Genomic DNA, 23,566 nt, shown 5'->3' with positions numbered 1-23,566 from the left:
AAATGCTTAGCAACTTTACAAAGTGCATCAGTGCTCACTAGTAGCTACTAACATGGGTTCCAAACAGGTGTTTCCTGAGTTTTCTAGACTTCCTTGCATTTTGGGCACTCCTCTGTTATGCATCCCCCGATCAGATATATGTACCTGAACTTACTTAGTAATTCCCCCTGCAAACAAGAAGAGAAAAATGGGCTCGGACACGGGCATACTATTTGCTTTCTAATATTTGCAGCACAAATGTTGATTTCTACAGTTCGAGATATTGCACATTAGATCATTCATCCTTTGGCTGGGAGTCGGGGCACTTTTTTAATCAAATCTAACCATATTATCAGTGTAGCTCTAGTACAGTCCATGCAAATTTTGAAATAGATTCTAGACCTACTCTCAGACATACTAAAATCAGGATGAAAAACATCTAACAAAAATGCTGCTTCCTATTCCATCCCCTGCCTTCATACAACATTACTTCTGCTGTGCTTACAAAGTCTGGTAACAGTACCATAAGTCAGCGTGGAAAGAAGTTAATTCCGTAACAGGAATCGTTCTTGGGGAGGAAGAGTTACTACACAGACAGCAACATTTGTTTCAGCAACAGATGGCAAAAGGTGTTTAGTGGAAGGGAAGCACATTCTTTCCCTACCCTTGAATTTTCAACACACAACCTCAGAATAGAAGAGTTCATGAAAAACGTTCCTACGGGTATATGCACACTGCTGGTTTAACCTGGATCAGGAGCACGGTTTTGAAGCGAGTCTCCTCGTTTTCTCCACTTACCACATTGTGGCTCACAGTGCAGAGAGGTTTCAGAATACGTGTTGCTCCATCAGTTAGGACACTGTCTCCCACAGCATTCTCCTGGAGAAACTGGCTGCTCATGGATTGGACGGGTGTACACTTCACTGGGTAAAGAACTGGCTGGATGGCCAAGCCCAGAGTGGTGGTCAGCGGAGTTAAATCTAGTTGGCAGCTGGTCATGAGTGGTGTTCCCCAGGGATCAGTTTTGGTGCCAGTTCTGTTTAATATCTTTATCAATGATCTGGACAAGGAGATCGAGTTCTCCCTCTGCGAGTTTGCAGATGACACCAAGCTGGGTGGGAGGGTTGATCTGCTGGAGGGTAGGAAGGCTCTGCAGAGGGATCTGGACAGGCTGGATCGATTGGCTGAGGCCAACTGTATGAGGTTCAGCAAGGCCAAGTGCCAGGTCCTGCCCTTGGGTCACACCAACCCCATGCAATGCTGCAGGCTTGGGGAGGAGTGGCTGGAGAGCTGCCCGGCGGAGAAGGACCTGGGGGTGCTGGTTGACAGCCGGCTGACCATGAGCCAGCAGTGTGCCCAGGTGGCCAAGAAGGCCAACGGCATCCTGGCTTGGGTCAGGAATGGTGTGGCCAGCAGCAGCAGGGAGGGGATCGTGCCCCTGTACCCGGCACTGGTGAGGCTGCACCTCGAGTGCTGTGTTCAGTTCTGGGCCCCTCACCACAAGAAGGACATTGAGGGGCTGGAGCGTGCCCAGAGAAGGGCAGCGAGGCTGGGGAGGGGTCTGGAGAACAAGTCTGCTGAGGAGCGGCTGAGGGAGCTGGGGCTGTTCAGTCTGGAGAAGAGGAGGCTGAGGGGGGACCTTATCGCTCTCTACAACTACCTGAAAGGAGGGTGTAGCGAGGGGGGAGTTGGTGTCTTCTCCCCAGTAACCAGTGACAGGACAAGAGACAATGGCCTGAAGTTGCATCAGGGGAGGTTCAGATTGGATATTAGGAAAAATGTCTTTATTGAAAGAGTGGTCAGGCACTGGACCAGGCTGCCCAGGGCAGTGGTGGAGTCCCCATCCCTGGAGATATTTAAAAGACGTATAGATGCGGTGCTTAGGGTGGTAGACTTGGCAGTGCTAGGTTAATGGTTGGACTCAATGATCTTGAAGGTCTCCTCCAACCTCAATGATTCTGTGACTCTGTTTCTATGATCCAAAAGACTTCCAGACTGGAAGCTGCCTTGCTAACATGCACTCCAAATGCAGTGAGCAGACAAAAGTAAAGCCTCCGAAACACGTATAGTGTGGGAAGTGAGCAGCTTGTACTGGGTGGGATGCGCTGCCTGCTAACGTAGACATCGTATGCATCCACCTTCAGGGATTAATTTTCTCTCTCTGTGGAGATCCTTCATACACGTAAACACTCAGGTCTCTAGCTACCCATAGCTGTCCTATTCTGCCAGTGATTAAGGTAACAAACAGCAAAATCTAACCTTAAATCAACAGGACTTTTAATGGATGTCAGTACTCACAGCAGCTTCTAACTTACCTTGTGGCACTTCCACCCTAAACACACACACACGCACAGAGTCCACTTAATCTGATAAATACTTGTGTGGACTAATCAAGAAAAGCCCCTCCATTCAATAAATCCACCCTGTTTTCAGTCCCATTATTAAAGTGGGTCACCTATATCAACATTCTTGATGCTTTGCTGCACTTCTTTCTTCATTAAAGAGGGGACTGAGATTGCCCTGTGCTGTAGCCAGAGAAAAGCAACCACACCGCTGCTCTTGGTACACGTGCAGGATGCTCTCCCCTGTCCCTTGGTAAGGAACTTTTGCATATGACATATTACATATTACATGGCTAGGACAGATATTTGCAATTGCCCAGCAAAGCCCTAACCTCTAGAAAACTGGAAGCAAGCAAAGGGAAGAATAGACTATTTGTGTAGAAGATGACAGCAACACAATCACAGTTTAGACCATCAATATTAAATAAGTTGAAAGCTGTATCTAAAACAGAACAGTTTCATACCCTTTTTGAAATGCTGAATATTCAGTCCGGAATTAAAAAAAGTTGGTTAAAGCCACTGAGGAAACCAGAGATTTGCCTCACCATTGCTTGCTGTTTCTGAAATCACTTAGCCTGATGAAGAGCTCTGAAGTCACAGAGCTCAAGCTAAAATGAGTATAATTCAGTTGGACTCACCAGAAACAATATCATCACTGTTACAGCCACTGTTGGTTCATGGTACTGTCCACGTTGTTTGAGCTCCATTCGCCCTGCCGTACAGGACGCCTGCCTTGGCAGAACGCGGCCACTCTCCCTTCCTACTTGGAAAGGGAGGCTGAGGTACAGCTGCCGTGCTTCTGGCATTTACTCGCCAGGAGCCTAACTCCAAACATGTCATTTGTTTGGTTTTGTTTCCAGAGGATGTTTTCCTGAAACCCATTCTTTTAAGCTGACATCTGTTCCTTCCCTGGATTGCATTCCATGAAGTGCCTGGGTATTTACCACTTACTCACACATCTACAGCTCGTGAAGTTTTCCACACAGGAGACAGAATCACAGAATCACAGAGTGTTCGGGGTTGGAAGGGCCCTCTGTGGGTCATCTAGTCCAACCCTCCTGCTGAAGCAGGGTCACCTACAGCAGGCTGCACAGGACCTTGTCCAGGCAAAGGCTTTGAAAAAAAACAACACATGGGAAGCAGCACAGTGGCATTTCCAACGCAGATTACTCGTCTCTTCCCCCCCCCCCAATACATTTTTACCTGCAGTATGTTCAGATCATAACTGTGATGGAAGTTACTTACTGCTCTTTGGTTTGACCCTTAACAACTGTATTTCTTGTTAGAGTATGTCTCAATACAAGAAATCAGCTGATATACTTTTATTCTTTTTAATATTATTGGTCACTGAAAGATTCCTTATATTCTCACGATAACTAGTCAAGTAAACTTACTCTATTAAAAAAAAAGAAAAAAAACCCAAACCATTTTGCCCATAATTTCCCCTTCAAAATAATTTATGAAGCAGTACCTCTTGGACTTTTATTTGTATAAATTATACAACAACTATAGTTTTTTTTAGACAATGAGATGAGTCTGTATTTAGTACTTCAATCATCGTTCTCAGGGTTGGAAAAGACTCTGATACCGAGGGTAAGCTCTTGTAAGAAGGTGAAATACTGAAAAGAGAGAAAAAAAAGAAAATTATTTACCTTTTGCAGAGGTTTATGATTTACCTGGAAGTTAACACATTAGCTTATACTTCTCTTCATCCCTTCTCCAACAAATTTTGGACCTGATGAATCTGTTGCCCACAACCAGCTCCTCACTCACTGTACCGAATGAAGATAACGGCTACGTGAAGACCCTTTGCAAGTGGCAGAAGTTAATGCAAAATTTTATTGCTTTAAGTCTTCAAGCCTTACTTACCTTATGCAGTATTGTTCTTCTACCACAGACAAATTAGCCTCTCAGGTTAATTACCTTCATATTATTACTTCAAGTCCTTTGGGCTGTGGTTCTACAAGTATTTTTCTCAGCATCAAGCAAAGCCAACTTTAGCATTTTCTCCACTCTGGCTCATTCCTCGCCCATTATACCTCTCTCACTTGAGCCAGCAATACTATCGGTGGGACTATGCTGCGAAAAGGTCTCGATTAAAAATGGATTTGGTTTTGGAAAGGTTATTTTAAACACAAATCAGTTCCCTGACGTGGTTTGCTATGGATTACCACAGATTTCAACAGTACAGCTGAGAGGGTCAGAAACACATAGGCAGGGTTGAAATGGCTTAAGCTGACTTTGCTCCCAAGAGAGAAGTTCTCCTTTGGTAAAGATATGTCCTTAAAAAAAAACCAAAAAAAACCACCAAACAAAAAACCAAAACACAAACAGAGGATTAAGAAAGTTGAGTATACAAATTGGGAGATTTACAGTAAAAAACTGTGGGAACAATAAATATTTTACATTTCCAAGACAACCGAGTCACAATATTTGTGCAGTCTGCTTAATAAAAACCGCAACTTGCTACACTGTAGTTTAAAAATGCCACTCCTTAATAAATGCTGAATTTAACTGCATTTACATGTAGATTTTTAGCCTGAGCCTAACAAAGATGTCCTTGAGTCTTCTTAATAGCCTTCTTCATTTAGGAAGGATTTTATAGTCTAGAGAAATTCACCAGCCTGAGGACCACTGATAATGAAGTTAAACAACACTGATCAGTACGAGATATTCGGCACGAACAGCAGCTGCAGAGTTCCTCAGGCCCTCAGAATAACTCAGGCCGGACCAGACCTCAGGAGGTCTGTGATCTAACATCCTGCTCACAGCAAAGTCAGCTGTGGAGTCACACCAGGGTGTCAGAGCTTTGTCCTGCCCAGTCTTGAAAACCTCCAGGGACGGAGACCGCACAGCCTCTCCGGGCAGCCTGCTTGACTGTCTTCAGGGTGAAAAGATCACGCTCAGTCTGAACCCTGTTTCAACTCACATGTGCTGCCTTTTGGCCTCCCACCAAGCACTGCCCGGCTCCATTTCCTCAATGCTCACAGGTATTGCAAAGCTCCCGTTAGGTCAAAGCCTTCTCTTCTCCAGGCTGAACGAGCCCCGCTCGCTCCCGTTAAGGCAGGTGCTCCAGTCCCCGACCACCTCGGTGGCTCTCTGCTCAATTTGCTCCAGTTCAACAGAGTCTTTACTGCAGCTGCCCCCACCCTGGATGCAGTATGCTAGGTGTGGTCAAGGTGCTGAATACCCCCTAAATCTGGTTATCCAAACAGCTTTTTACCCATCTAGCTGTCTGTTCGTCCAGACCACAGTGTGCTATCTTGGGATGAGAGCACTGTGGGAGTCCTTGCTGAAGTAAAAATAAACAACATCAGTTACTCTCTTCTCATCCCCAAATCCAGTCGTTTTATCACAGAAAGCAACCATATTGGGTCACATAACATTTGGTAAACCCATGTTGCCTGTCCCCAGTCACGTTCTCCTTCGCATACCCTGAAATGCGTTCCTAGAGGACTCCCTTCATGACTCGCCCAGGGGCCCAGGTGAGGCTACCACCAGCCCACAGCCTCCCTGGCGCATCCATCTGGCCTTCCTGAAGATGCAGCCACCAAGCACATCCCCTGATGTGCCCAACCCTTCAGAGGTTACAGACAGTCTTGTAAGGACATCGGCCACTTCTCCCAGCACCTTTTAAGTGTCTCGACCCTGACTTGAAGGATACTAAAACTAGTTTTGTCTCTGGGCTGATTTGTGGATTTTGTATGGGGAATAACCACTAAGGGACAAATCAAATGCACCAGATTCATAACAGTGACAAGGAATTCACGTGTTCAGTATTCAAAAATCAAGCCATAGGAAAATGAAAATTTTAAAGCATTATACTGAAGTCGCAGTTATACTAAGTAACATAATTCTATATTGAAAACATCCATCTACTTTGAAAATACTTATTCTCCAAATTAAAATACCACTAAAGGATAAGCAAATGACTTTTGGCATATAATTTGAAGAGATCTGTAAGAATGGGAAAAAAAAAAGTTAATTTTCCCCTGCTTTTTTCACTCACTTGCTAGACTTGTTAATGATAAAATAATAAGGCAAATTTGACCCCTGGACAAAATGAAGAAAATATTAACCCAAATAATTTTCTCAGAGGATAACACTCACCTAACTGAATGTCTAGACTACTAGCTACTCTGTTAGACCAAAAATAAACTACTGTCTTCATAAATTAAAATCTTGTCTTATCAATTCCTAAACAGTGTTAAAAAAATACACTGAATCATTTACTAAACTCATCATTTCTAAGTAACATATTTTAGTATAGGTTTAAATTTTACACATAAAGTCTTTCATAATTTATATCCCCACCTCCCATCTAACAAAAAGATTTACCTTTTTAGATTCATCCAGCTCCTTGCTACCTTGCTAAAAGCTTCAGACCCTGGTGCTGTCATTGCTTCAAAATCAACCAGCTGAAAATGCAACAAAATTAAAAAAAAACCTTAAGAAATTCGAGAAGTTTTAAGTTGTCTAAGTTCAGAAAGTTAATCTTCAAATATTCTTAACATACAAATTTACAAATTCCACTTTAAAAACATACTCTTCCTTTTGTGACAAAATCCAGTTATTTTTTTATCTAACAAGACGTTCATACTAACGAGTCAGTGCCAGAAAATACTGCTTGTCTTCAGCCCTTTATTACAATGTGCAATTAAAATGGGGCTATCTCTCATTTCTACATACTGTAGTCTGTAAAATACTGTATCACGTGATTGGTAGATTTATACTGGACTGTCCAGGCATTCTGTATTTCTTCTTTCCCCAGTGGGGTTTCAGACAAGTTTCACTACATAGAGCCAAGAACTCTGTGCAACTTCGTATCTACAGCTGAAAATAAGTTTTCGGCAAAACAACCTTCAGTCAAAAACGTTGGCTCACTGGTACTGAAACACTGAAGCTGACATGTTTGTGGTTCAGTGAACTTAGGCTGAATTCAAGGATGGGCTCTGAAAGCATGCTGTCTACAGTCTTGGTAAGACAGGAGTAAGCTTACTAACTGCTCTGTGCCCAGACTACTTTGTCCCTCATCACCAGGGGAATACCGTTCCTCAGGACTCTGGCAAAAAAAGGAAAAAATCCCAGTTTCGTACAACTGTGGAAGACAATTTCTTCCAGTTGGTGAAGACTTTTCTGAAAATATGGTTTTGTTCCCATTCGGGCACTCTGTTTCAGGAAAAACCTTCAAATGTAAAAATGTCCCCAAAGCTTCCCATAAGTCAGAAATCCTGCTTTCTAGTAATCCTGAAACTGCTTGCCCGTGTAAAATCAGTCAGCAAAATGCACTACCCTACTGTGTCCCAAGGAGAGGCATAAGAAAACCTACACAAGTCTTTTACCTTAGCTTGAACTCCCACAGAACGGTGAGGACACCAGCTCAGTGGCGTAATGAAAAGGAAGCTTTCTTGCTACTAAGCAAGTGTAGTTTGCTCTTAAAAGCTACTACGGGTAGCTCTCACTCCTTTCATGCTGAAAAGGTAACACAGCTAACAGACCCACAGCTGCACAAAGAAAGGGAAACCCCTTTATTGAGCAAGGTGGTATAATATTTGAATGTAGTCACTTAAAAACTAGGCCTGATTTTAAATTAAACTGAATACAGGGAGGAAGTAGAAATCAAGAGAAGTTGCACATACATTTCTACTTACCAAGCCCTAAATGCTCTGGAATACCTTCAGAACACAGAAACTTTCTGCTGTGTGCCAGAAGAGTCACTAATTCTGCCCAAGCATTCTCAGCACCCTTCCCAAAGAAAGCTGGCAAGAGCAGCTCAGCACACTTGAAGTGCTTCAGTTACAAATACATAATTACTGGGGGCACAAACTGCTACAATTTGACTAAGCAGAATTATTGCAGGTACCATCTCTAAATCTCACCCGCTGTCAGAACAGCATTGAACTTTTCAAAACTCTCTCAGGCTGCAAGACACCACAGTACACAGCTAACCCAGCTCCAGCAAACAAGTGTGCCACTTCTGTTCATTCTTACATCTCCTTCCTCACGTTTACAAATATTGCTTTCTCCACTAAGGCTGAACCAGTGTATTCTGATACTTGCCTTTCCTTTAGGGATTTTTCCTGATACTTCTTTTCCACTTGCCATTAGTGCTCCCATGATCACTGAATAAGCTATCACACTAAAACAAACAAAATCGAAAACAAGTACAGTAAAAGTCTTTCCATAACGCTATTTTAGACTACAAAACAAATAGAATATAGTACTGTTTCACAGAAGGCTAGTAAAAATTACTGTGCTAGTTATTTTATTTTAGAAGTAAAAACAAGCATGAAAAAACACAAAATCACTGTTACTCTCCCAAACCACTGGAACGAAGTTACGATCCTGCAGACTGTAACTACTGAAGAGCACTGTTTCTACAGTAGTCAGCATTATAATTTCAGACTTACGAGTTCTTACAACTCCACAGAGCTGAAAACAAAGCAGACTCCTGTTCCCAAGAAGCTCAGCTGCAGCCCCGAAGAGTTTTTGAATTCTACTGCAACAGAGCTAGAGGCACTGTAAAGCTGTTCAGCTACCTAACTTTTTTTAACTTGTGAAACTCAGAGAGAATTTCTGTTAAGTTTTACATTCTGCAAGATAAAGGCAAAGTCTGAGCCTTTAAATGAAGCTTTTAAAAAATGAAGTCTTCGGATTTTTAAGATTTTATTTTCTACTGAACTGTGTTTAATAATAAGCTTAAAGATCTTAAGTGTTCTGTGGAATGGAGATTCACAAGTCTTACATGTAGCCAGGTTTGAATTCAACTAGAATTTCTGCTTAAGAGATCTGCAACATGTGGGACTTCATTCTAGGGTTTCATTTGGTGACCCTAACAGTTGCATTAAGTTACTAAAACAATATTTTAGTGTATTTTATTAAAATAAGTTATCTCAAAGTGCATTTCATCTTAAATACATGTTTTGGGAAAGCTTCTTGAGTGAAATTACAGTGGTTACATCAGAGGGATTAGGAACCCAAGCCCTACAATTTAAAAATGACACTTCTCAATCTGTGAGCTGAAGTTCATAAACACAGACCACTAATCATCTGAAATATACACGCAGTTATGAATAGTTACCATCAGCAATTACAAACTAGTTAAAACAGTACTAAGTCAGTACCTATCATAATGGCAACACAAAATGAGAGACTGTACAGGACACACAGCTCAACCCAGAGATTTTAGTTGGGTTTTTCTTTTTTCTATTAAAAAAATACATTAAGATACTGTAACACCTGGACATTTTACAGCATGCATCCAAGATAAGAGACATGATAAAGACAATCACTAACCTAGATCCTCTTGAAAGAGGCATTAAATTATAGAAGTAATAAACTAATGACAGGATCAAGTTGCAAACAGCATCTACCTCCTAAGCAAGAGAAAAAAAAAAGGAATTAAAGGTAATTACATAGCCAGGTAACACCATATAAAGGAATACATATTGGAAAGTCCTACAGTACTGTGATTACTTTTTTTTTTAAAGAGCCATTTCTAACATGAAAAGTGTCAAGCTGACAAGTTGAAATCTGATTAACAGATGTTTAAGAGTTATTTTATTGTATCTTTAAAACTTAGGTGAAACAGTTCATCTACACCGTGTTAAAGGATGAAAAGTGGAAAGCACAAGCTGAAACGTAGTCAGATGATCACTGCAACACAAATCAACACAAACACAATTCTAGTGATTCTTATGAACTTGTGTTATTTCTCGTCTTATATGCAGCCACCGTGAGCCAAATCCTAAGCAGTGTTTGTAAGGATGACAAAACAGTAAACACAGACCCATGAGAAAAATAAAGATAGTAAGGGGGGGAGGAAACACACTGTGATATTGATATCTTGTCTGGACTCTCTCTATTACTGCAGCAAAGCATAGCAAGTTTTAAAGTAATAGATAGAATTATGGCAACTTGTTATGGTATTTGTCATAAATGGCTTTAAGCAAGCAGTTGATTTTATTGCTTAAGATCTCTATCAAAAATTATGAGAACAGTGACGGTAAAACAGAAGGTATAAAAACACAACTGAATTTTATGAAGGCATTAATAATTTCCATTAAAACAGCCTTACCCCCAGCTCTGCAGACAGAACTAGAATTTTTCCTTTCGCTGTTAGATCCTTATACAGTGCATCTATTTCTGCGTGATACAGCTGCGTTCTCTCTTCTGTTGTCTGAGTTTCTACCGAAAATAGTATGTTCCCCACTCTATCAAGCAGATGAAACACAAAAGGAGGTAAGAAATTTTCTGAACAGAACTTCATGCATAATCTAGTATCCAGGGTAAGTTACAAATCTACTACAGCTAAATAACACATCATAACCTTTTTCCCATCATTTTTCCTTAAGCAGTAGATTATGTGCATCGCCCTCCTTTTAGTTAAAAAAAAAAAAAAATCACTGAATTAAAAACATTTTGTCACATTGTAAGTTTGTCTGAAAGAATATATAAAGACTTCTGTCTAATCACAGATGCAGTACTTCCAATGAAGAATACCTGACAAGCTTTAGTGTTTCACTTAAAGTGTAGGTAAAAAATAAGAAATATGAAATTTTAAAATATCTTCATGGGCTGGAGATTTTTAAAGAGTGAGGCCATACATTTAATGCCATTTCACTGTATATAGTCATATGATTTAGAATGTAAAATTAAAACCCAAGAGATATGTTAACATTTTAGAAGAGCAATTTAGCTTCCATGCCACTCACTGAAAGTACACAAGTTTTAGGAAAAATTCCAATGCATAGAATTTTAAATGCCATAGCCTAAGTTTTTAGCTAGTAGGAGGACAGCTTCTGAGCTTCAGATTAATGCTCATTCTTCAACAAGACAAGTAGCCAGTATCCATAAAGGGAGAATCATAGAATCATTAGGGTTGGAAAAGACCTCCAAGACCACCAAGGCCAACCGTCAATCCATCACCACTATGCCTGCTAAACCATGTCCTGAAGTGCCACATCTGTCTCACCCAAAGAGTGGCCCAAAGTCTCTGATTGTATCCTCAAACATTCAAGTACTATCTAAATTGGCACATGCAGATAGAAGATCTGCAAACATCTCAAAAACAAACATAAAAAAGGCCAAAAGTACAAACAGAAGAGAATCTCTTCCATTCTTACATCATAAAAATTACCATTCCATTCAGGACTTCTCAGTCACCGTAACAGACAAGGTCTTACAATAACAAATGTATTTTGACATGGATAAAGACTGAGATTTTTTTCCCCTTTAGGCATTTTATAGTCTAAGGTGAATAACAGTGCCTCACTTCATGTTTGTGCTATACGTTAAAGAATCATCTGAACTGGGCCTATTCCAGCAATGTTATCCATATTCCCTCTTTGTTAGGGAGCACAGCAAGAATCAGAAGTCCTCAGATGAACAATTTTTTTAGTTATTTAAAAAAAACGCCACCAGTGAAAAACAAAACCCACTTTATGCAAGTAGAAATCGCATTTGAGAAAATTAATTGCTAATACTTCATCATTACTTAATGGACCCGAACCCCGGAAAACGACAAACATACTTATCTCCTGTTATTGTAATTGTGAATCCATCATATTCTTTCCCTTGATCCTTGAGGCTGGGGACCTTTGTGTTCACAGTAAACCCATCTCTTGTTTTACTGTTAAACTGCTTTCGAAAGAAAAAGAAAAAAAGGTAATGTTAGAGTGAACAGAGACAGACTGCCTAGCTATTGTTTTGAAACGCCTAAAATACATGGAGCAGAAATGAAGATGGCCCAACTGAGGGAACAGGACAAAGAGTTACCGTCTCAACTACGTTATTTCATTTATCCTTTATCTTCTACTGAATGGAAATCATAAATATTGAACGAGGCACACTGACATTCAACTTTATAATTGTATAGTGAATACAAAGCAGAACTGTTTATTGAAAGCAACTGGAAAAAGCACTGAGTTGTACAGATTTCTCCCCAAGCCGCATGCTGATAGTAACCTTTTGGTGTAACAACGTAAATGCAAAGGCAGGAATTTGAGAGCCTGTTTTATGTTTACACTAAGTAGCAGCTGCATTAGTCTAAGTATGGATTTCAGAATACAGCTCACAGCAACAATTTCTTAACTGTGATCCAGTTTCAATGAACGTTTGTCCTCATCAGAAGGAAAAATATCACAAAGTTTAATAATTCTACAAAGCTACATTATCCAAGTGCAACACTGTAGGCCAAAAAGCTGTATAAACCGGGCAAAACTGTATGGAAGTAAAGCCAAAAGCCCAGCTTTTGACACATAACACTCCCCAGCTCCCCAAAGAACCGAACTACATCAACAGTAGCAGGCATTCATTTTATACAGGCACTAATAATGACTGCTATGCAATAGCGTTGAATGAATTACTCGGGCAACTATTTAATTTAAAACAGAACTTGTGATCCAGGATGTTTTGTTTAAAGAGAATCTGCATTTATTTTAAAGAAACAAATCCAAAAGCCTCTAATGAGAAACAGCGTTCCACTTGGATACAATTTGGAACGGGACACAGGGGATTTCAAATCAGAGCTAAATGTACAGGTTATGAAAACCAGGAAGAATATTTGCTACCAGTTGAGATATTTATTTTTAAATAAGTCACATATAGTCCACTATGCTTCTGTATTTTCATCACCTTCTTGGAGTAACTGATACTTTTAACTCCATTAATAGCAGTTTTCCTGGCCTACAATTGAACAGCAGCCTATCACGTGCTCAACAGGGCCCCGTTTGCACATCTGTGTCAGCAGGAAATATGTAATTGTCTGTCCACCCCAACATCTACTACCTCTTCATCACAAGTTTTTCTCTGGGTTGTTACTATCCACTTGGCTTCATCTTTCAAGGCCCAAAACAAGACAGTAATATAAAAAGGACATCCAAAATGATGATTATGTTCTTTGAAGACACTTATATTAGCAACACATATTAAAAAAAACCCATAGAAAAATTTAGTGCTTGAGCCGTGCAGCTTCTGTAAAGGTGTCTGTAGTGCACAAGTGAGTGAGCACTACTACGGTGAACAAATCCAGACCAGTCTATCAGCAGTGGCAGCAGTGTTATCTTCTGAGGGCTCTGTCCTATGGCAACCTGCCCTTTGCCTGGATACGAAGCAGCAATGTGGACACACTCGACAGAGACTAACTCATTGCTTCCTTGTTTAGACTGACTGTTTCTTCCCAAATTTGATTCCATTCCAAATAAAATCCTGTCTGATCCTTTACAAAGTATTTCTTTTTAAGAGCGTTTCCCCAAACCCAAATACTTACACACTGCTCATCCTAGCTTAACTTGGGGGAGTGCGAGGAGAGGGAGAAGACCTTTTACTTAAGCCCAGCCCAAGCCTTATTACTTGAGATAAGAGTATAAATCATTTTGCATGTCACATATACAAAGCCTTTCTGCGAAGACCACCACCAGCAAGAAGAAAACCTGCAGGTCTCCCCACTCCTTTTCTGACAGTCTTCCAAAGCACAACGACTTAAAATTTCATTTCAGCTCAGCTACCAGTCACTAACAGTAACTATTCCCCTGCTGCCCCCTGGCAGCCTCACCATGTACCGACCTGCACCAATGACCCTAAGGTAAAAAGAGCTTCCGTGTCCCCGATCGTTCAGATACACATCTTCCATTTTTTCCTTCATACTGTACAGGCACACTGCGAGCCCATTATGGTGGATCTGACCACAAACCCTCCCAGCTGGTAAGGCTGGCTTCAAAGAATTACAGTCAACATTTTGTTTTCCTGTCATTTCTTTACCAATTCACAGTTACTGCCAAGCCTTTCAAATATACATTATGTCTGTGTATATCAAAGGGAAGGCCATACCCTACATATGTAGATCTGAAATAACCCAAGTTAGTGTTTCCAGATATTCTTTTTAAGCTCATTCACAATGGTTCTATTCTGAGGAACCGGATATCTCCCAGAATATGCTGTATTATTTTTATCATATTTTGAAGTTTTTCTTTAATTTACCTTCATTATGGGAAGAAGATCTTCTACTTTATGCACCTTTTCCAAAGCTTCTCGAACCTCTAATAGTCCTTTCGGATTATTAGCACTGGAAAAAAATTAAATATGGAATTATGATGGCAGAACACATGTAACATTTCTGGAAATCCATCTAGCTTTAACCTAATTAGCCATAGCAGAATAAGTTACTGAAAGTTATTTTCCGAAAATTAGTTTGTTCACACTCAGCCACATGCATTCCTATTCTTCAAAAAGTAATTTCCTCTTACATCAGCTCAGCTTATTTGTTTCAGCTTCAAACCTCAACTTCAAACTTCAGGTGTATCTTACTCATTTGCTGCTGGCCACTCTAAAGCATTAAACAGCGTTCGCACAAGTGCGTGTGGCTAGGGGGGTGTAGATGAGGAAAGGCAGAAGATCATGTTAGAAATACTCTTAAAATGTATGAATCTGTGTAGCCTCAAAAGGTATGTGAATACTATAGATGCAGGCACACCTACTGAACTAGTGCTCTAATATTTATTAATTACTGTACACCTACATTTTAAGACCAGAATTATTTCAAAAAATCGCAGTACAAATTGCTCTGGTTTGAGGTCAAATGCTGCTGGCTCACTCTGAACAAACTCGCAATAGAGGACAGACTTCCCAGTTACTACAGAACTTAGGTATCTTCAGCAACTATCAGAAATTTTCTAAAACTTAAATGTTTTCAACCGTGATAAGGACTTTCTGCACTTTTGTTTTTTGAAATTTCAGTAGCATAACAAGACTGAAAAATGGAACTTGATATTTAAGAGAAGTTACCAGGCCAAAGAAAAATTAGAGGGTTTGAAGCTAAAAAATTTCTTCATTTTTACCGTTATCAGAACCCTGTTGCCACAAATAAGCCACAGGTGGGGAAACCATATTACTCAAAAAACTGGTCAAAGTTTGAAATAGATACCAACATCAATTTTCAGATTACCTTTATTCACATTCTTTCATTCAAGATTCTACAACTGTCTTCTGTTCCACGACAGTCTACCAACCCATCTATGTAACAGGTAGTAAAATTCTCTACTCTTTAAGAACTACTTGTCAAATGCCAGTTTCAATTAAAAATATCTTCCATATTTTCTCTTTTATCCTCACTCCAACTATTTAATAAATTCATCTCAATATTCAGAGAAACCATACTCTACCAGGAGGAAACCCAACATCTTTAATAAATCATTTTTAGAAACAATTGAGACCCACTCATGTCAAACCTGCAGGTACAAATTCAACATTGTTACTAGTTTCTAGGTATGCTGTAATTCATAACGTTTTTTCCCATTAGTTTAAGTTTCTTTACATGGCAATGAGTAGGATTTTGCATTTCCATAAGACAATTGCACACACTAAGAAAACCAGAACTTACTAAAATGAAGAAAATATCCCTCAGACTTTCCAAAATGAATGTTATGTAAATTTCAAATCAGCACTACAAGGGGAGTGAAGCAGGGGGAAAAGAAAAGCCATCAGTAATTTACCCATGATAAACAAGGATCCTATCTTTGATAAAATGAAGAATTTTCTCAAAATATTCCAGGTACCTCATGTTAATGACCTGTCCCCTGCAAAGAAAAAAAAAAAAAAAGTTTTTTTAGAGTCTTGTTTTTCAACCCAACATTCCAGGGCTAAGACGCAAATATCACTCATTAATAGTTGCCATAAGTTTATCCACAGATGCTTTGTAAATTAAAGGGAAGAACTAGAGGTTTGTCTGAAGTGGTCAACAGCCCATCCCCTATTTTGAATATAGATTCCACAGTGAACTTCCAAAAGCTCATGTATCATTAGGGGTGGTGTTCTCTGATAAACTACATTTCATGCATATTTCCCCATTTTCAGTGTGCCCATGTCCAGCAAATCTTGCCTATATGATAATTATCAATTTGTACAAGGATATAATCTTAGACACTTGTAGGTATTGCAGAACTAGGAGAGAATTCTCAATCTGCATATTGATTTACTTTGAGAACCAACACTCTCCAGTTTACATATGTGCCAATATATATGCTGCTCTGCTCTGACAGTCCACATACATTTTTATTTATTCACCTACGTCCCTCTATATTGAAGTAATTTTACTACTTGTAACCACTAGGAGTCAAAGCAACTGTTAAACAAAAAACATCAAAAAGGTGTTGTTTTTTTCCCTTGGACTACCAAGGAAAAAAAGTATACATTAAAAACTTGCTAGAAACCTGCAGGATTATAACCACTCTGAGAGGAAAAATTACATACCATTATTGCACTTGTAGGAGTCCTTCCTCTTCTCCCAGTCTACAAAACAAGATTTTATAAAGCAAACGTTATCGCTCTCTGAGGAAGCAAAACCACTGTCAATCACAGGAAGGTGTGTACACCTAGCTTTTTTTCCCCCACTCTAAGTGACTTTTGGCAGCTTAAGTCTAATGTCTCACTTGACAGTCTCACACTTTAGTAGGCCTAGTTTCAGAATAATGGCAGAATCAGTCTTTAAAAATCGAACAGAATTAGAACTCATATACATATCTGCACACAGGAAAGGGAGGTAGGGGAAAGCGGAAGGATGAAGACAAATTTGTCTACATAATTTGCCCTTGTTGTACGTCCCATCATTTTCCATCTGTATTACAAAAATATCTGTACAACAGGCAGAAGCGTGTCAGTATAAGGAACTGGGTTTTCCTGCAGTGGCATCTTGGAAAATACATCCAAACCAGACCTATCATTCTGTAACGCCCTCTAGAAACGGCAGTACCAAGCAAAGACTTCTGGTAGGTGGCCAGAAGTGATCTGTGTTTATTCCCACTCTTTCTCCTTGTTTAATAAACACTACCACCAAGAATTCCAAAGTAGCAGTGTTCCAGAGAGTGTCTTCATTTTTTCATAAGAATATTGAGTATATCATTAATGTTTAGGTGATCCCAAATCCTTGTTTCGCCTATGAAAACAACTTCAGCTTTCAAGAACATTTTCTCTACTTGAAATGAAACTTGGTAGCTTTGATCATTTAAGCCAGCAAAGAGACAAGCCAAAGTTGTCCCTGTCTACAGACCCATGAAGAAGTAGTGACAGCCGATATATTTGCATCTTGAGAATGTTCAGATCTGGAAGCCTATCCAACATTGCGAAGTGCAAGATGTTTCTTGTACACCTTTAACAAAAGGTCCTCAAATTGACTCAAAACAAACAAAAAAAAGTTTTTGTTTTCTGACACTGACCAGACATTTTGCCACTCTGGAAAAGAATCTCTAATTCAGCAGTCACTGAATGCTAGTGCCTCCATGCCACGACTCATTTGACAGGAATTACTGAGTGATAATGAGTTCTAAACACAAAGAATTCCGAGTAAAGAAAAAAGTTATATTAACAGATATCTAATCTAAATATTTTTGCACACAGAAATTACTGGTGTACTATTTAAACCAAACAAAACTTAGACACAGCTTGAGCTCAGCATGACTAGATCTATTATGAACATTAAAAGAACACCCAACCGCCACTGTTACACTTCTTATCTGACTGAACAGTTCATACCCTTGTATATTCAATAACCATAAAGGCTGCCATTTTTCAGCCTAAATAATCTACTGTTACACCTAGTTTTCAGGTAGCCATGCTACAGAAAGAATTCAGCCTTAGTCATACAGTTATGAGAGTAACTTTCAAATCATAAGCCAAACATAAAGCAATGTATGTCTTCCTGAAAAACAGCCAAAAGACCATAAAGTGGTCTCTATGAACAAAGAGGTGTTGGCTCGGTAGCCTATTAATATTCTCAATCAGCAGCCATTTTACAGTTGAGTAATGCAAGAAGGCAGTTATACAGATCTGTATAATCCATTAAGAGTCAACTGTCGTTTAGCAATCATAATGGACTAGAGCAGGCTTCAAAAGTAAAATAAAATTTAAAAAAAATTACCACTAATAATGATAATTTCTTTTATCCCTCCCCTCATGTGAAATCATCAGGAGGTAATCCAGAGGCGGAAACAAATCTCTACGGAAAGCTGAACAATGAAAGCAGCTATTACTTGGGACACAGAATGATCAAACAAGTCTGGGTTTCCAGAATCAAAAAGGATGCAAACACTGTCCAGTACTAACGTGTGATCAGCTCCTAAGGCAGCGGTACTTAGGCTGCTTCAGATTTATTATTCCTTCCAAAAAAGTGCCAAATCAGTAATTTTCACAGAACCACTACCTAGCTATCAAAAAAGCACAACCAAAATGCTGATGAAATCCCCCAAAGTCAAGGCTGAGCCAAACCCAAAAGGTTAGAATTCGATTCACTGTGGGCCTACCACTCTGAATGTTCATGAAGTTTACTTCAGATTTCTGCGAAATCACCAAAACAGATGGAACAGAAAATTATGAGTTTTGCTAGCATTCTCTGATGAAAGGAAAACAAGTGAAGCACTTTGGCCAGTGAAAAACAGAGCTGCTGACACCAAGATCCTGTACAGGGACACATTTCCCCAGATGAAATGGTCGATGTTATTTCAGCATGGTAATCAAGAGTTGTTCCATGAATGCCCTTCTCCAGCACAGACCACCCTCAAGCTTTTACTCTCTCATTTAAAATAAAAAGAGGAAGAAAGAGATGAAGTATGGAACACATCCTTGCCTCAAAGTACAGACGGTTGTGGTTTCTGCTGCATCGTACACGTGAGAAGAGAGAAATGCAGCAAAAGCAGACAGAGCTTGGAGCCCAGATGTAACACTTGGCTTGAGGGAAGACAGAAGCCTGAGCTTAAGACTGTTCAAGAAGCAGCACATCCTGCAAGGCAACTACCAATCTGCATTGGAGTTTACTGTACACGGTAACTACTCCCTAACACAAACGGGGGGGCTGCTGGGGTCCATTCCACAGAGCACAAGGAAGAGTGTGGACAAGTCCTCATTAGCCCCTGTACGTGAACATTAGAACATCATTGTTTTTCTCCGCCTGAAATTATTCTTGAGAAGGCTTTGCTTCCCTTCTCCTCCTTTTTCCTTCTCAAAAAAGAAAGGAATAGATATAAAAGCAGACTGACAGATCAAAGATTCAATGCCTCCCACAGGTTAGGGGGGGAAGGGATAAGATGAACCCTGGCTACATGTTTACTTACACAAACACACTCTGCTCCTGTGATTGACAGTGATGTTGCCACATGGAGTCTCTCACACTTGTACCACTTCATGGGAGGTAGCACTGTCACGACTACAATACTGAGTCTTGCAGCATGGGAGAAGATGGAACGTACAACAGTGGTTGAATCTTTTAAATTTTACCTTTGTTTCAAAGTGCAACTGTTGCCTTTCACAGGTCACTTGTGATTTTTGCTTTACTTTGGTCTGCTTTGAAAACATCTAAAAGAACTGTTTCTCCTCGCTATTGTAAATTGGTATTAAAGCTCATAGAACAGTCTTGTTTCATTACTGTTGCCACTATCTTTGAGAAGCAGCATTTGCAAAAATTACCACTGTGATAATCTAACTTTTACAATTAAGGTAACTGAGGAATTAAAAACAGCATGTAAAAATATGCATCTTCTGGATCCTAGTTAGATCTTGCTATAACTCAGTTGTACAACTGAAATTCAGGAAAAAGAGGAAGTATCATCAGGGCAAATCTGAGATGTACAAACCGCAATGTTCCATTGGAAAGTACAAAATAAATACTGAAGCAAAGCAATAAGTACATACACATTCAATACTGTAATATGTTGTTTCATGAACAGCCGGTAAGGTTCGGTACAACCCCTCAGCGTGTGGGGGAAGGCTGTTTGGTAAATCTTTCATACCTGATTAAGTTAATGTGATTATTGAAACCTCTGCTAAGGCTTCGGGCAGGCATTTGGTCCAACCAAAGCACAGGCTGGTCAGGGTCAGCTATCCTACGAAGACAAAGGACTTTAGTATTGGCACACATTTCAGCCCATGCAATATTTTTAGTTGAGCTTTGCTCCCACACAGAATGCTGCTAGGCAAAAGGTAGAATTCAGAGACCACAAAAAAAGAACTTCTTATCGAAATGCATACAAGATTTTCATTAAAAACCCCAACTTGTAAGCATTTTATGTTGCTGGAGTTTGCAACTGTTCGTTTTTGCTAGCCTAAGCTGCAGTGTATCCTATGGTCTTTCACAGTGTTGCCTCAACCACAAAATGCTATTCCCAACTCTTCCCCTCTTTTAAGAAAAAGAAGAAAAACGGAGTATTCTCAGAAGTGCATTCGTCGTACCTCAACCATCCTTCTCTTATCAGAACACCACCCAGTTACAGGGTGGTAGCGAGTGTTCATTTTCCCCTGTGTGACTTCAGCCCTTTGGTTAACTGAAACATGCATCCTTACCACAACCCCCAGAAAGCCAGCTCTTTTTTTACTATTACCTTCGCCACTTCACAGCAATATCAAACATATCTCTCCACTGCATCGGTCTGGTTTTCCCATTCATCCGAACTTTGGAGTTTGCCCAAGTCCGCTGCACAGCTTGCATCACTTCTAGCGTGGCCAACCCCATTGCTGGGGGTGGGGGAGGAGGAAAGAGGCACAAACAACAACGGGAGCAGAAAACCAGTTAGATCCAAACACTCATTTTTGTACGGACACGAGAACTGAAGCAGGAAAGCGATGCATTTACAGGAAAAGCATCGCCAACATTAATAAAGTCTGGGAGATCCTGATTTCCAGTCCCCAGTTAGGTCAAGAACCTGCTGACAATGATTAAATTTTTTATCTGTTCTGAAAGGAACAGAGCATAAAACTAAATTTGCAGATAGCAAATGTGTAACATTAAACTATTACCACGATGATTTTTTTCCCCCACTCAAATTTACAGAACATTTTCACTATACCTCTATGTATTCTTTTATTTGGAAGAAATCCTGGTGTCTCATACTGCATCATGGAACCCAGGTGATCAGCTGCACATACGAGTTCTTGCACATCAGGCTTATAGCTTTCAAAATTCTGAAATAACACATCTCTTACAGAGGAGAAAAACACGCATCAGACAACTTGGCAACAAAAGTCCTGAAAGTTGTAAAACACATGTTTATTTGTATGATAATCAATACTGGTTGTGTGAGAAATACTGAAAAGCAGTATAAAGAACACTTATTCCTCCTCCCACCGCACTGAACATACACAGTAGATGGCAGTTACACTCAATATCTCAAATGAAATCCTGGTCTTACTGAATTCAATGGCAGATCTTACTACTGTCAGAATCAGTACTTCACCTTCAGACTTGCTCATAATAAGCAACACTAAATAAAGTTCACAACTAATACATTATCCTTCAATGTTACACTCACCCTGAGCAACTTTAACACTATGTAAGAAAAGAATGCGAATAGAAACCGGAATCCTTCTTCTGTAACTTCTCCCGTAACTCTGTAAACACTTCTTCTGATATAAAGGTAGATTCTATTCATAAATTTTTAATTTCGTAATTTTTTACATAGATAAAGCGAATACATGAAAATATATCTAGAAACGAGTTTACAGCAGAGGAAATTGCTATCTTTCCTTTAGCTACATGTTTTTGAAGCCTATTTTAATAAATGCCCTGCTTTGTTGACTGAAATCACCCTCCTCCTAAAATACTCGTTTATCTAAATTACTCTGGAGAATACTTTTTTCCCCCAGTGAAACCCAGCTGCCATTAAAAGTCTATTAAGTATCTAGGAAATTACACCTATAACAAAATAAAAATGTAACACACAACAGGAAACTGTAATAAGGGTGTTACATAATGCTACACTGAGCATCTCAAACTTATCAACTCCTTAACTGCAAGAAAAAGAGAAACAGAATAGTTAATCAGTAAGGCCACAGAATATGAAACATTATGTGAATATTATTATGCGAAGAGAGAAGTGAAGAGAATCAGCCTAAGTTTCATTCCTCCTCTTTTATGAGCTAAACCAACTAAAATCCCTATGATATTGAAAAGGATTTACACACACAGCAGAATTCCACTTTCATACAGTATTAAACACTTACTCTGTTATAATGCCTCGAAATAACTCTTTAAAAAGCCAAACTGCAACACACATTTGCAGTAGGCTTTAAAAAAAAAAATTACTCACTTTATATGTGGCTGTAGCCCTGGCTGTTCTTCATAATTTTCTATAAGAAAAGGAAGATTTTTGGCCCAGTGGTCCTTGAAATTTCCAGGAAGATCTACATCAATATTATACTCCGTAAGAGGGATATCCAAATGCGCGTGCAAGTATCTAGAATACTCTGGAGGAAAGAAATAAAACTGAATACCATTTGCATAACTACTTGTGCAATTACATAACACAAAAAACTAGATCTTAAGTTTGTCAGTTATCCAACATGACTTCAATCTTAGACAATTTAATTTTGCTATTAGTTAATTTCCAAGACGGAAATAAGTCACAACACACTTTGCCGTTATACAGAAATGTGTATTTAATTTATGGTCCTAGTTTTTAACTGTATGAAAAAATAAGAATCCATGTACATTTTTTTAAACAGACACACTCAACAGTGCTCATGAGAATGCACGAAGCTTTCTTTAAAATGGTCATAACTACAAGCACGCTTGCACTTTTAGGGTTCTCGAAGGATTAAAAAGGTACATTAAAAAACCCACAACAATTCCAACTTACCTCGGAGGTATTTCACTTTCAGATATTCCGGGCTGGCCTTCTGACCTGGCAGTGGATCATTTAACATAACTTTGGTCTGAGCTTTTATGCCTTCATAAAACTGTCCCATGGCAACATGGCTGAGACCTTTCATGTACTGGCACACTTCATTGTACGGTTCTAGTTGCAGACATCTCTAGCAGATTAAAGGAACAAATCAAGAGAGAGAATGAGTGTCTTCGCGTAAACTAACCTGTTTGATCAGAAGACCTGCATGAAAAGATTTACTGATTATTAAGATCCACTTCCATCACAATTTTCTTTCAAATGATGCTGACCACTTAAAATGCTAGCGCATGTAAGAAAAAAATATTTTTAGCTTCATTAAAGGAAATAAAAAAAAGGAACTGCCAGTGCAAATATGCTTTTGATCACACTAATTGTTATGAAAATAGATCATGTTTGCTCTCATGATATTAGCACTAGACAAGTTTCAACGTTAGTTGAATGACATTAGGCACAGCATACTCCTGACAGTATTAGTAACAAGTCATTTTGAGCTAGTTCAACATATGTATCATAGCATTTCTTCTGTCCGTATCTTCGCTAGTTCACGCAGTAGTACACTTCACTATTGTTAGTCAACTATTT

General features: G+C 39.4%; 1 protein-coding gene across 3 annotated transcripts in view; it reads right to left on the bottom strand.

Moving 5' to 3' along the window:
• Positions 1–3,374: 3,374 nt before the first annotated feature.
• TTC13 (tetratricopeptide repeat domain 13) overlaps positions 3,375–23,566 on the bottom strand; it is a 42,320-nt gene continuing 22,128 nt past the window's right edge. Inside the window, exons 11-24 of one of the 3 annotated variants that reach the window (XM_075412057.1) lie at positions 22,937–23,111; positions 22,388–22,544; positions 21,149–21,279; positions 20,684–20,816; positions 20,096–20,188; positions 15,812–15,895; positions 14,301–14,385; positions 11,854–11,963; positions 10,399–10,534; positions 9,618–9,697; positions 8,382–8,460; positions 6,660–6,739; positions 3,793–3,940; positions 3,375–3,434 (exon numbers count right to left, since the gene is read on the bottom strand). In XM_075412057.1, coding sequence (XP_075268172.1) covers positions 3,817–3,940; positions 6,660–6,739; positions 8,382–8,460; positions 9,618–9,697; positions 10,399–10,534; positions 11,854–11,963; positions 14,301–14,385; positions 15,812–15,895; positions 20,096–20,188; positions 20,684–20,816; positions 21,149–21,279; positions 22,388–22,544; positions 22,937–23,111 — 1,467 coding nt within the window. In that variant the 3' untranslated portion in view covers positions 3,375–3,434; positions 3,793–3,816. The remainder of the gene's footprint in view (positions 3,435–3,792; positions 3,941–6,659; positions 6,740–8,381; positions 8,461–9,617; positions 9,698–10,398; positions 10,535–11,853; positions 11,964–14,300; positions 14,386–15,811; positions 15,896–20,095; positions 20,189–20,683; positions 20,817–21,148; positions 21,280–22,387; positions 22,545–22,936; positions 23,112–23,566) is intronic. The other 2 variants (XM_075412061.1, XM_075412058.1) reach the window with 2 other exon arrangements.

The sequence above is a fragment of the Opisthocomus hoazin genome, chromosome 2 (assembly GCF_030867145.1).
Source record: "Opisthocomus hoazin isolate bOpiHoa1 chromosome 2, bOpiHoa1.hap1, whole genome shotgun sequence".
Classification (NCBI taxonomy): domain Eukaryota; kingdom Metazoa; phylum Chordata; class Aves; order Opisthocomiformes; family Opisthocomidae; genus Opisthocomus; species Opisthocomus hoazin.
Note: the sequence above shows the minus strand (reverse complement) of the source record. Positions and strands in the feature narration are given on the sequence as shown.